General features: G+C 45.7%; 1 protein-coding gene across 3 annotated transcripts in view; it reads right to left on the bottom strand.

Annotated features, from left to right (window-relative positions):
- Positions 1-5,319: 5,319 nt before the first annotated feature.
- Positions 5,320-13,329, bottom strand: part of ATXN7 (ataxin 7) — a 126,193-nt gene continuing 118,183 nt past the window's right edge. The window contains exons 12-14 of one of the 3 annotated variants that reach the window (XM_082662843.1): positions 11,960-12,923; positions 11,138-11,208; positions 5,320-9,433 (exon numbers count right to left, since the gene is read on the bottom strand). In XM_082662843.1, the coding sequence (XP_082518969.1) occupies positions 9,409-9,433; positions 11,138-11,208; positions 11,960-12,923 (1,060 nt within the window). In that variant the 3' untranslated portion in view covers positions 5,320-9,408. Of the gene's footprint in view, positions 9,434-10,178; positions 10,210-11,137; positions 11,209-11,959; positions 12,924-13,329 lie in introns of those variants that run through there. The other 2 variants (XM_082662844.1, XM_082662845.1) reach the window with 2 other exon arrangements.

The following is a 13,329-nucleotide window of genomic DNA, read 5'->3' as shown; positions in this document are numbered from 1 at the left end:
GTTTTAGGCCCAGGCCCTTATTTCTCACAATTGCAGAAACAAAAGGTTCAGAAACCTAAAACAAGTCAGGACGCCAAAGGAGGCTTCTTGAAGCTACCAAGCTGCAAACTGGTCACCGATGGGCAGCAACTGTCATCGGCCCCCTGACCCCCATACGTTTTTTAAGAAAAAAATGTGTATGGTTGCCATCTAAAAATTGAAAGACAATTCAAAAATCACCTATTATCTAGCTTCTCTGGAAAAATGGACAGATCAGGTTAACTCTGAGCTCACATTTCCACTCCAGCCGAATGGCTAGCACATCTCCTCCAGCAGGCCCGGTGCATCCGGCCTGCCCTGTTTGTTACCTTACGGTATCTGCCTGGCTCCACTGCCATTTGAGTTTGTTGTCCCGGTCCCAGCCCCCTACCATACACCTGGGGTTGATGATCAGCAGCCTCCGTTAATCACCTAGGAGAATCCATCCAAAGAATTAAAGTCTTAATTTTCTGGTTAGTCATGAAGGGCACACATATCACAATATGAAAATAAGATTATCATCAAATGATAGTTCTATTTGCTAAGTGATAATAGCGCTAAAACACTTTCACTGTGTTTAGTCCCTTTTCAGTACTGATCAAAGTTGGCAACCTGTCACTTTTAGCAACCCTAGTCTCATAATACACTATTCAAGTACAAAATGAAGTCACTGGGATGAACGATTTTGTCATTGTTCTCTAAAACCATAACATCTGTGCATCAAATTTATCCAGTGAAATAAGTATTTATAAGCTTTGTCAAATTTTGGTAATCTATTTCCTAAATGAGAAAAAAATAGATCAATTTTTCATTGACTAGCAGTCTTTTAGGAGTGGAAATACTGTCTACAAGCATTTTTGTTATTAAGTGTCTACACCTAACTTTTACCTAACCCAGTGGCTGCAAGGATAACCTACCTCATTTGTTCACGGAGCACACACAACTGCAGTGCACGTAACGTTTTGTGACTGAACACAGGTAGTCTTCAGTAACCTGACCAGGCATTAATAGTAATTGATGGATGGAAGGTTTACTGACCATTAGCAAATCAATTGTATAATTAATTCTAAATTAATCCCTGGTGCTGTCTGAAACCTGTTTTTGAAGATTAATAGCTGATACTTGACATCTGTCCCCCTGATTACAGGGTAAAAAAGGGAGAGGGGCTGTGATAATCCCTCATCCTTCTAATTCTACACAAATTTGTAGTTGTTAGTAACTAACGTCACATCTCCACAACAGCTATGAGGGAAGTGAAGTTACATGCCTGTCTGGAAAACATGAAAGGCTCTAATTATCACTGGTTTTGGTTTCAAAACCATTTTGCATTATTCTTCTGTCTCGGAAGACCTACAAAGGGTATCAAGAATGTGGGTCAGTTTGGTCCAGGCCATTATAATAACCTTGAAGTGCACAGTACCTCTCATCATTTGGAAATCTCCTGTGGTGGCATAATTTTCCCTGTGCAGACTGGATGTAAGAAATAAAAGGTGCAACATCAGCTTCCTGCCCGGCAACTACATATCGTAAGACCTGACACTGCCTTGGGGAAGGGACCACTTAGTCAAGACTACCAGTAGGTGGCGTCCTGACAACGGTACTAACCCTCCCTTTTAGAAGTTATCAGAGACCTGCTTTTCCAGAGTGTCTCTGCAATTAGTGGATTATCAACACTGGTATAACTCTACACTTGGTTTTGGAGGACTCAACTTTTCTTGAAGTGCTCTGGCATAGAGGCTTTTCTTTCATCTACACCTCAGGAACTTGGGGCCAAGATGAAGTCCATGTTTGCTACTCCCTGGATCTCTCTCCTGGCCATTATGTTTCCACCCTCATTCAAAACACCTTTTCTTTGAAGCTGCTCACCACCCAGCAATACCACCAACCCACTGTGCTCACTGCCCTCAGAACTGTAAGTTACCATGTCTCGTCCACTCCAGACCTGAGCAGCTGGCCCCGTCTTCCCCTCACCCCTCCCGACTCTGAAATGGACAACGTGTGCAGCAACAGCCTAGTTCCCTGGCCTTAACTCCAGTGCTCTTTTCCTCCGTGCCACTTCCATCCACTGCCACGGGCTCACCCAGGTCCCAGGGATCACAAGCACCTCTGAACAGCTCTGCTTTTGAAACAAACCTGGAGTGCCCCTCGGACTCTCTTATCCTATTCCTATCCTGATCTATTCCTAAAAGTGCTGTGCCACCATCATAACTCTGGATCGGCCTTGTACATAGTCCTTCTTCATTACTGGCTATATCAAATTGCACTTCGCTCTGTAACTCTGAACAAATCACTTAACTGGTGTGATCACAGACAAGTTGCCTGGAAGGAGGATCGTAAGACGTAACAAGAGGGAAACTGCAAATACCAGTTCACTAGGGGCCCAGCATGGACTTACACGGCAGCTTCCAGTTCTTCGCTGAAAACCCAGGCGAGGCCATCACTTAGCCACACTCATACTTCTTAATTCTTTGGCAATCTCCCTGCCCAGGTTCTTCTAACTTTTCATCTCAATACCGATTCCAGTTATCCTGGAGAAAGCAGAAGAAAAAAATACCTAAGTGGGTTGATGGGTTGATAATTAAGACAGAGTCAACTGTCTGAACTTCTAACTCAACCAACTCAACTTCATCCTTCTCTGTCTTCCCTGATCTGATTTTCTACTCTTCAGTACCGCTTCTCCATCTGTCTTTACCACAATACTCTCTTCTCCAGGGTTTCATCTTGGGCTGCCTTCTCTCTCTGGGCCATGGAGCATGGGCTTCGTTTGTGAAATCCTGGAAACGGAACATAAAATGTGAGGTGCCTGTGCCTCTGTCAGAGAGAACCTATGATTTCTTCCATGTGATTCTAAGCATCTATTGGAAGGGGGGAAAAAAAAGGCTTAAGAAGACAGACCTGAATTCAAAGCCTGGCAATACCCCTACTCATTGTGGGGCCTTAGGCAAGACACCTACCTTTTTGGAAGTTCCTCATCAGTATGATTAGGATCAAAGTACCAACTCTATTCGGGGCTTTGTGAGAGAGAAGGCAGATAAAGTGCTTGGTACCATATCTGGCACATTAGGCCTTCAACTTGATGAGTATTATTTTAACTAATAATAAGCCAGATAGATAGCTACCTATTTTTCCTAGGTGAACTCATCCACTCCCAGTGAAAGACAACCCTCCAATTCTGTTTAGGCTCAGACCTCTCTCATAAGCTCCAGACTACACAGATAGCCACTGGGTACTACACTTGAATTTCCCATGGGCAACTCAAATTCATTAGAGTATGTTTTCCCTTCTCTACTGCCATACCACGTATTTCATGTTAAGGCTCCTCAACCAGTTTGGCCAAGCTAGAAATCTCTGAAGTTCTGTTAGACTCACTCTTCCCTTGAATGTTCAATACAATGAGACCTCAAGTCCTATTGGTTCTACCTTTAAGAGATCTCTGGAATCTGTCCCCACTTTATCCACATGGTCACTGCCTTAGTTTGGAAACTTAACAGCTCTTACCTGGATCACTGCAACAGCTTTATGAATGACTTTTGTCCCAAGGTTCTCACCTGTCCATTCTGTCTTCCACATTTATTGGAGGGCCCTACGTGATGGGGATTTTAAGAAATTATTAAATTATAAGTGTTAGATTCTTCCCTCCCCCCGAAAACTTTCTCTTTGGCTGATGGTCTCGCCCTCCCCTGGAAGAGATCCTCTGCCAGTGCCACCTTTGTTCCATGAGCTCCGATTATGGAAAGTGAAGACAACGGGTGCAAGAATCACAGCCTTACCAGGCGAAGGACTCGTTTCAGTCCCACTAGCAACAGGAGCAAGCATTTCTTATGAGAAAGGGAGGACTGAGAGGGCAGAAAGTGGAGTAAGAAGGGGGAGGACCCTAGGCTTGATGTACGGGAGAGCCCTGTGATGAGGACTTGGGGGTCGGGGTTGGGGGCTGAAGACAGAGTTTGAGGCCAGGGTGAAAATGTGAGAAAGAGGGACAGAGATTTAGTTGCTTCTTTGATTTGCCAGAGTCACCACTAAAGATGTGAACGACTATTATTTCTGCATGTGCTGGGACGGGACCATGAAAACCTCTGGGCTCTGACAGTTACATCTGGTTAAACTGCATGTTCCTGAGGATGAAGGCCCCATGACATTTAAGGTCCTTGACCATCTGGTGCCAACTTCTCCCACCCTGTCCGCCCCTCCCTTCCAGCAAGCTTCACCCAGTTCGCCCTCCAGTCTGCATTTCTTCACACCTGTGTCAGCCCAGCGTGTTCCCTCTGCCTAGAATGGCCTCACCCTGCCTTTCTGCTGGTCACTTCCCACAGGCCAGCATCCAAAACTGCCAACCTCCATTCCATGAACTGGGATAGCCTCCTGCTGTCCAGAGCCAGGTTATCTGCAAGAGAGCTGAAGTAAAAACCGTAAAGAGATTGAGTGATTGAAGCTTTTCCTTGAGTGAAGGTTAAGGAGGACATCCGAAGTGAAAGGAGTCAGCCACAGGGAACTTATCAAGAATGACTTTGAGCCGTCCGTCGGCTGATCTAAGGACTGAACGGAAGTCCACGGGGCAGGGCAGCGGCGACTGAAGCCAGCCTCACTCCTTCCTGTAATGTATATGCACCTTTACTCCAGTACACAAATCCACTGCTCCCTTCATTGTTTTAAGCAACAAAAATAATTTGTAATTTATAAGAGTGATATGCAAATGGTAAAACCGGCCGAACTTCTAGAGGTGAAAGATTATGCTGTGCCTGATATCAAAATGTACTGCCAGTGAGGGAGGTCTGTAAAAGCAAGGAAGAAACCAGACCAGCTCTGGTTAAAAAACTTACCTCTCTCCTCAGCATTCTGTAATAACTTAAATGGGAAAGGAATCTGAAAAACAACGGATACTTGTGTAACTGAATCACTTTGCTGTACACCTGAAACTAACACATTGTTAATTATACTCTAACACAAAATAAAAATTTTAAAAAAACACACAAAAAACTTACCTCTAATGAAAACTGACCACATGCCATCAAACAGTACAAACAGAATGTATTTCTCAATCTATCAACTTCCCTTTGTTGACAAACCTACAGGGCAAGAATACAGTAGTGGTCACTGTTTACCCGGTTATTAATTTACCCAAGGCAAACCTTTGTGCCCAAGAACAGAAACATCCTAAGCCCTTAGAACCTTTTAGGTGGTCTGGAAGGGAAGCTGAGCTTCATAAGGGTGTCTGATGCTACAAATGAAGAAAAGTCAGACTAGATTGAAAAGGGTTTAGTATCACAACGAGGCAGAAACATGTAAAATATTTCATGCAGCCAACCTTCTTTATTGAGAAATCCTGGTTTTATTGCCCGTTAACATGTTTGCTCCACAAACTAATTTCTCATAAAGCAAAGCACAACTTTTTCTTATAAATAGTATAAATTATTTTATTTACAGAACTTGTTACAAAACAAATAGACTATATTTCTTCTCTTTTAAATATCCAAAGTAATTTTCTATCCCTTGACATTTGTTCATGTTCTATACAGCAGCCAACACAAAGTCCAGCTGAGATGCTCTTGATTATGTGTACAAATGATCAACCTATTCACACATTTTAACACAGGAGATTGCTTTTATAACCAAGCTCAAAAACAGAAAACAAACAAACAAAAAAACACAGCAAAATGCTTTCAAGGCCCTACATTCACACTGACAGTATGTAGTGCTCATTTAAATGATCTGAAAATGTAAAAGGTTTTGCACAAAATGTAAAAATGATTATTTTCTGCTAAACAATGAAACTTTTAACAATCATTTTCCAAAGCCCAACTTTTTCCCCCGCAGGACAGAATGGGAGATATTAAGAAATTCCTTGGCAACAGAACTCTCGCAGGAAGACAGCTGCCTTTATAAGTTACATTTTTCAAATTATACATTTTTTTCAGTGTTCTCAGAGGTACTTTGTATATTTTTGGAATACAAAATATTTTAAATATTCTATTTTAAACTCTGCATTTCATGAGCGAATAACAAAACAGACACATTGTGTAAGTTGCTGGCTGACAAGAAGATCTGTAACCCTTGGTGCCACCGGGCAATCCATCACCAGTTGAATTCCTGTGAACCAAAAGGTCTTAATTTTAAAATACCTTATAAAATTACCAGCATTTGGTGGTTTTCGACTCCTCCCCTAAAATTTTAGTAACAATATTTAGGTGGAAAAAGCAAACTCCAAAAGTTCAACTGAACGTTCAAGTCTTTTTAAAGTATCTGTCTAAGCTTAAAACTAGGTTCAGGCACTTTCAGTTTTTTTTTTTTTTTCCCCCATTAGTTTTAATCACATCACATACTAACGCACATGTGCTCAGGGCACGCGCACACGCGCGCGCGCGCACACACACACACACTCTCTCACACATAAAACACTAACAAAAGAAAAGCAGTGTGTCACTTATTACGTGTAGTCTATTGGGAAATCAGGCAACTAGGGAGAAGCAATGCCCACTTCATCTGTATGAATCCACTCCCAAGACACTGAAAGGGACAAAAGACTTTCACAGAACAGAGGCATCCCTTAAACCGTAAAGGAGGCAGGTTCTAGAACTATTGGCTTGGCAGTGAACCACTTCAAATTATAAAAAGGTATTTACTTTTATTAATTAATAAATAAATACTAGATGATCTCAATTGTACCAAAACAGGATATCCGAAAAAAAGACCTGTGCAAAAATACATATTTAAATATGTACAATTCATTTTTAACAAAATATGTCTTCTCAAATAGGGATACTTCCATATTTATAATAGAACAAGAAATTCCAAAATAAAGATACAAAAGTAGGTTTTGTATAATTCTTTGTTCATCATTGCAGCACTTTTTTTTTTTTTGTAGGTTAAGAAAACTGCAGTTGTCATGAAATTCTATTGGAAAGAATATAAAAATTATCTTGGTTTTAAATTGATACCAAAGTCTGTCTAGAAACAACCCAACCACTGCAAATTTGGTTTTTGCAAGTTAATTTAATTCAAAAAAATACTTGTACTCCCGTGTTTTAAATGGTCTTAATTGTTCACCATAATAAAAAGTAGTTGTAGGAGAAAATACAATATTTGAACAACAGTCTAAAATTTAATAGCACTGTTTAGGTCTGTTTGTGGCAGGCGGAATCCAAAATGGCTAATTTCCTAATCCCGATGCTCTGTGTACTACCGGGAGACAATAATGAAATTTCAATTAAAACCTCAGTCTAAGAAATCAAATGATCAAGACTCGCTAATCTAAATATCTACATTATTCTGCATCAACCTGCTAGCGTGGATCCTATTCACATCTTTCGGAACAACATGATCTGTCTATAAATTCCATCACTAAAAGCAACTTTATTTATAACCATCAAGTCCCCTTGGCTCTGAAAATAAATTCTACCCATACCCCATTGCACTTGTCACCAAGGAATCAACTAAGTACGTTCTGATTCCCTCTTACCTCCTTCTCTCCATCTCCTGGGATGAACAACCAGACTGATCTCTCCTAACGACACCAAACTGGCCCATCCGTGCTTTCTTCTTATACAAGCTCTCTTACAGTATCATTTTTAAAACATTTACTGACTGATTGCATAATAGGTGAACAAGATACTGTTCTCCCCTTCCTTTAAAAAGAAAATCAATATTTTACATCAATTTATAGCTAAAGTATCTGAATAAAGTTTTTGTTACCTTACATAATAAGAATAGTTCTGTAGCAATTCACATTATTAGGCTGGTAACCAAGTATTTATTCATTCTACCTGTTGTTGACTTAAAATTCCCTGAAACTGAAGTTTGTAACCCAAGAATTGTAAGGAAAACGGATGCACTGACTGGCTCTGTCCCAGCCCTGCCCAGGGCCATGATCAGAACCTTGGGAACTTTACCCTGTGTTCGGCAACTTCGTGTGTTCTTCTAAGCAAAAGTGCCCGGTTCTCCTTTCAGGAGCTGTGGTGGTGGAATCATCTGTTAAAGAGCTCCAGCTCATCCCCTCAAATTCAAGGACACCTTCTCAATCAGTGCTGTCTGAACCTATCAAGCTCTTTCTTTTGGGGTGGGGTACTGGAAACACTATCCTGGAGGCTCTCTGAAACTCTCCATGAGATGGCAGGCGTAAATCCCCAGAAAGGAGGTGTGACTAGCAGACACTACACATGCCTCCCACCATCTCCGCATGGGCAGGTGTGCACAGTCACCAGCGCCCCTCCCTGGGTGCCTGCTCCCCATGCCAACGGCATCCACATAAACGTGTAGAGGCAGGAAGGGGTGTGTAGACCCACACAGTATGGGGAGCGCTCCAAGCGGAAATTGACACTTAGTCCCAGGACAGTATCCAAAGAAGAGGTTGCGGGCAATGCACCGAGTGCCTTGGAAACATTTAAAGTATATCAGTGACTTTGTGAACGACAGAGTCTGCTGCATCCCAACTATTTCACGTTACAAAGGCAATTTTTAAAAACAGGAGACTGGGCAGGACAACCAACCTAACTGTATACTGTTTAACATGAAAACAAAGGCTAAAAAAAAATTCAATCTCTTTGGAAATCTTGGAAAATTTTCCCCCATAGTGATTTCTGTCTACCTCCCCACCCACCAGAATTTGGCTTTCCATTATCAAAATTGTTTGCATTTGCATTTTCTTTAAAAAAAAAAAATCACACAATTGCTTTTGTACCATGAAAAGTAAGCCTCTAAACTGGTGTATACTTGCTCTCTGGCCATCAATGGCTTTAAACCAGTTTGTACATTAGAAACTTCTGACGGCTTCTGATCCCAAATTACTTGCAAAAGGCTGGGCAAAAACACAGGCTCTTTTGTCATGGTGCCTCTCACTGACGTCCATATACCATTCCCGGCACCTGCTATAAAAACCTAGCTGCAGACCCCCTTTCTCCAGAGGGCTGCTTGGGGTGCAGCTCTGCTCGCCCCTGGGAGGTGTCTCCAGTTAAGGTGCCTGACTGCTGGAGAGGGACCTACAGACGACAGGGTGAGGAAAGAACTAGGCAGGGAGAGGAGGGAGGGAGAAAAGTCTACAGTCACGCTCTTGCCAAGACACTCTCGCCAGCCAACCTCCTCCAAGAGTGGCTCCGTGAAATACTGCAGGTTCAACGAGACAGGAACTTCTCACAGATTGTAGCAAGTAGTCCAGACCACTCTAACACTGATAAAAGCAATTCGGTGGCTGGACTTGATCCAGTGTCCTTTACGAGTACTCACTGCTACAGACAAAGCTTCAGGGACATCCTCGTTAAAACAACAGCCCGGCAGATTTCTACCCTCGAGGCCCACAGGAGGTTGGGAAAACAGACTCAAAGGCATCGTGGAGTCCAGAGTGCTGAGTGGAGGTGCACCTTGTCGTCAAAAGTGTCCAGATTATTCCTCCCCGTGCTATTTTCAGCTGTCAGGGACGTGCCTTTGGCTTTCAAAAAAGAGGGGGTGGGGAGACAACGAAAGGTAAGTAAGCGGCTGTACACGGCCCCGCCCTGATTTCTAAACAAGGTATTCCCGAGGCCACTGCGTCTCCGACCGACTGGGCAATGCCAGGAGCAGGCAGCTCTAGAATTTGGCTTAAGCTTTCAAAAGCCTTCTGTGCCCTGGGGCACAATCCTTCTAAAAGACTGGCTTTTAGAAAACTGTCCAGAAGAGAAGCAGCCTGGGTTTCTAGCTCAGAGAAAAGGCTCACATGTTTGCCTTTTGGTTCTATTTACTGATGCTGTTTCCTTGAAGGTATTCCAGGTTGTCAACTGAGACGTGAACAAGGTCAAATGGGCCACCACACAGGTGTGAAAACTCACACCCAAGGCCGTGCTGAGGCGGGGAGAGGGGACTCTGGCCTTCACAGTCCCACATGAGCTATTTTTAGGTCCTTGGTGGCAGAGCCCAAGAATCAACTCAGGGGCTGGGCTCACACCCAGCCCCATCTCCTAGGCTCCCCAGCAGGTCCCACTGATTCCGTTGCTGAGGGGATTCCAACCAGTTCAGTTATCTCTGCTTTAAAATCAGCTCCGTGGAGAACAGCGAGCTCAGGTCCCTACTGGTCTAAGAAGCAGCCTTCTTTACAGCATTTGGAGTCATGGGTCCCTTCGATAGTCTGAAGAAAGCTACAGGATCCCTCTTGCAGATAAATGATCACAGACGTAAAAATACGCAAGGTTCATCCATCCTCTGATCTGTAGCCATGGGCCCCCCTAGAATCTGTGCAGCATAATAGAAAGTATGCCACTGCAGAGAAAATCTTTCTCAAATACAAATTTAACATGAAACTGCTTTTAAGGAAAAGAACCCAAACTTAGGCTGTTTGTCCTAGTGGGACACAGTCCCCCACCCCCACCCCCCAGACGGTGGAAATCAGAGGTGGCAAACTGGCAGCTCATGAGCCAAACTTCGCTGGCAAACGTGTGGGCTTCACCAGATCAAAACAAAAGGAAAAACTACAGAGCTTTAGAAAATGGTCAAATTTCTCACGCAAGTCCAGATCAGCAGTTTCTCTTTGCAACTGGTAACAAGCTTCTGGGAGCAGCTGCTCTGTGTAGACGAGACTCCCACTCCCCCAATCCCCACAGACACTGTCACTCTCTGCCGCACCCGCCCTGCCTCTTCCTCGCCTTCTGACACTGGCGGGCAGTAAGGTCCGCAGCGGCGTCTACGTGAAGACGGCGTGCTCAGTGACACTGGCGTGGGCATCCCGAGGCAGTGGGACATCCCTCCTGGGATTCATGTGCATCAGGAAACTACACCCAGAAGGGAGTTATTAAGGGATGGATTCTTACAGTGTTTGCACTGCGTTTTTATGCTTATCGTTAAACTAGAAGGAATAACTACAAATCAAGGAGGTTTCTCTTGTCCAGGAACCCCTGTTCAAAGAGACCCAAACAACACACGAATAAGCCCATATGTATTTGTGGCTCAGAGAGAATTGAAGCAGCTGCTACCTAAATTTGTGCATAATTGTTTTCCCCATACCTTTGGCACTGAGTATTAATTCACACAGATATTGGAGGGAAACTTCTATCACGTGAACAAACTTCTTGGTATTTTCTGGAAAAGTTCTAGCCTGGCATTTAAGTTCAGTTTTGAAGATGAGGAAGGGAAAAAAACAAAACAAAACAAAAAAGAGGCTCACATTTTAAAGTAGGGCTCTGGGGGTGACACCGCTGAAATTCCTGCTTGTAAGCAAGGACAGGAGGTATCCTGCTGAATGAAATAACAAGATGAGAGAGGACCTGGACAGGCGAGAAAGGAAGCTGGAGGAAGCGGCCACAGAAGGGCAGGCCAGGAGGAAACAGCAGCAGGAGGAAGAGTGGGGAAAAGACAAGGTAGCGCCCGAGAAAGCCATGGTCAGCAATGAATCCGAAGGCCAGAGAGCCCTTCTCTACAAATGGGTCACGTTCAGATTTTTTTCAATCTGTTAACTTAAACAAGATTTTAGTCTTCTGCTCTGCCCACAGTAAATGCTGTTTTCCTGCCTCCTCGGAAAACAGGGAGGAGGAAAAACAGGGAGAGAATTAACAAGGAAATTAAAATTCTGAAATTCTTTGATGGGAAAAATATTAAACGGTCTCTTTCAAATTTAAATCATCCCTTTCTAGATCAGTTTGATTTTAGCCCAGCTTTCTTCAGAAAAACACACTGAAGGACTGCTCTCCGGGAAACACGGCCCGCCGGCCTCGGGGAGGGGTCTGCCATCACGCGTGAGTGCCGAAACGCACTTGTCGTGGCCTCCTCACCCAGGAGCGTCCTCCGAGTCATCACAGAGTCAGGCAGAGAGGAGCCTGTTTGACCTCCGTCCGGCCATCAACTCATCCTTTTCTTAAAAGACCCCACGAAGCTGGACATTGGCTTTTAGGCAAACCCACCAACCCGACCACACAGATCTCCGAGCTGACGAAAGATCTCAAGGGAGGGGCCACGGGCCTCCCCACGGGGCTCCCAGGCCCTGTCCTACCTGATGCAGGAGGGAGCTGTTTGCCAGTCCTGGCGGCCCCGGGCTGGGGCCCGCGTGCTTCACATGGACGTTGTTCAGGGCCGGCAGTTTGGCCACCTTGGTGGGCCTGCCGCTGCTGCTGTTGATGCCGCTCGAGCCGGGCGAGCACTTTCTTTTCTTGCCTAGGAGCTTGTCCAGAGGAGTGTGCGGGTGGGAGCAGGCGCCGTGAGAGCTGACGGGCAGCTCGCCGGCCTGGTGCACGAAGGGGCCAAGGGAGAGTGTGGAGTCGCCGCTGTTCACCATCACGCTCATCCTCTTGATGGACTCGCCGGGGCTCCCGCCGGGGGCGCCCCGCCCGGGCTGCTCGTGCCGGCCGCTCACCGAGTTCGCTTTGCCGGCCACGCAGTTGAGGCCGATGCCGTGGGGAGAGGCTACCGCCGTGGGGTGGGGAGGCCCAGGGTGAGCCACACAGTTTTTCCTAAAAGACTCCATGGAATGAAAAGAGGGGGAGGGGGAGGGGACTACCAGCGGGGAAGTGTTTTTGCGTTTCTTTCCTGAGCCGCTGCTGCCGGCACTGCTACTCGCGTGGTGACAGTTAGTGCTGTTACCAGAAGGCTCCTTGGGCCTTAAAGACTTGCTAGATTTCAACTTCTGAGGTTTCCTGGCCATGGGGGAGGAGGGCACGCAGGACAGGCCGGAGGGCGTGCAGGGGGAGGGTGAGGAGGAGGACACCTGTCTGGACTGCATGCTGCACGCGGGATCCACGGCCCCGGAGGCGGCGGGCTGTGCGTTCAGTGTGGTTCCATGAGCTGGTACCGACTTGCTACTGGGGGAGATGCAGGAGGACGAGAGCGGGGCAGGGGAGGGGGATACGGTGGCTGCCGCCAGGCAGCTGACCCCACAGTGTGATGTCGGCACAGAGTTTGTCCGGTGAGGAACACGTGTGGAGACGGGCAATGCGGTACTGGGCACTGGCGGGATCTTCCTGCGAAACAAAAGAGGGCCTGAGCAACGTCCACCACTGCCCTTCGTGGAAACTTTCAGAAGGACACCCCCTTCACCTCTGGCACTGAACACACCCCTTGGTCACAGGGATCGCGCTGAGATGCTGGGCCACACAGAGGGTCACTTTTCCCCTTCAAATTCTTAATGGCTTCCTGCGCTATGAGAACAACGGCCTGTAAGGCCGTGCGCCTCACTGGTGCTGCAGCCGCAGGCATGTACCCCGCACCCTCCCATCCGGCACCCCGAACTCCGTGATCCTGGCTACTGATCTTCCTTCAGTTCCGAGAACGGGCCGTGAAGCGAGACCCTGGGTATCTCTGCCTACAGCACTCCCACCCCAACTTCTGCTCACACTTCTGTTTCAGCCCCCATCATCACTTTCTTAG

Source organism: Grampus griseus, assembly GCF_964374135.1.
Source record: "Grampus griseus genome assembly, chromosome: 10".
In the NCBI taxonomy this organism is placed as follows: domain Eukaryota; kingdom Metazoa; phylum Chordata; class Mammalia; order Artiodactyla; family Delphinidae; genus Grampus; species Grampus griseus.
This window is presented reverse-complemented; position numbering and strand designations above follow the sequence as displayed.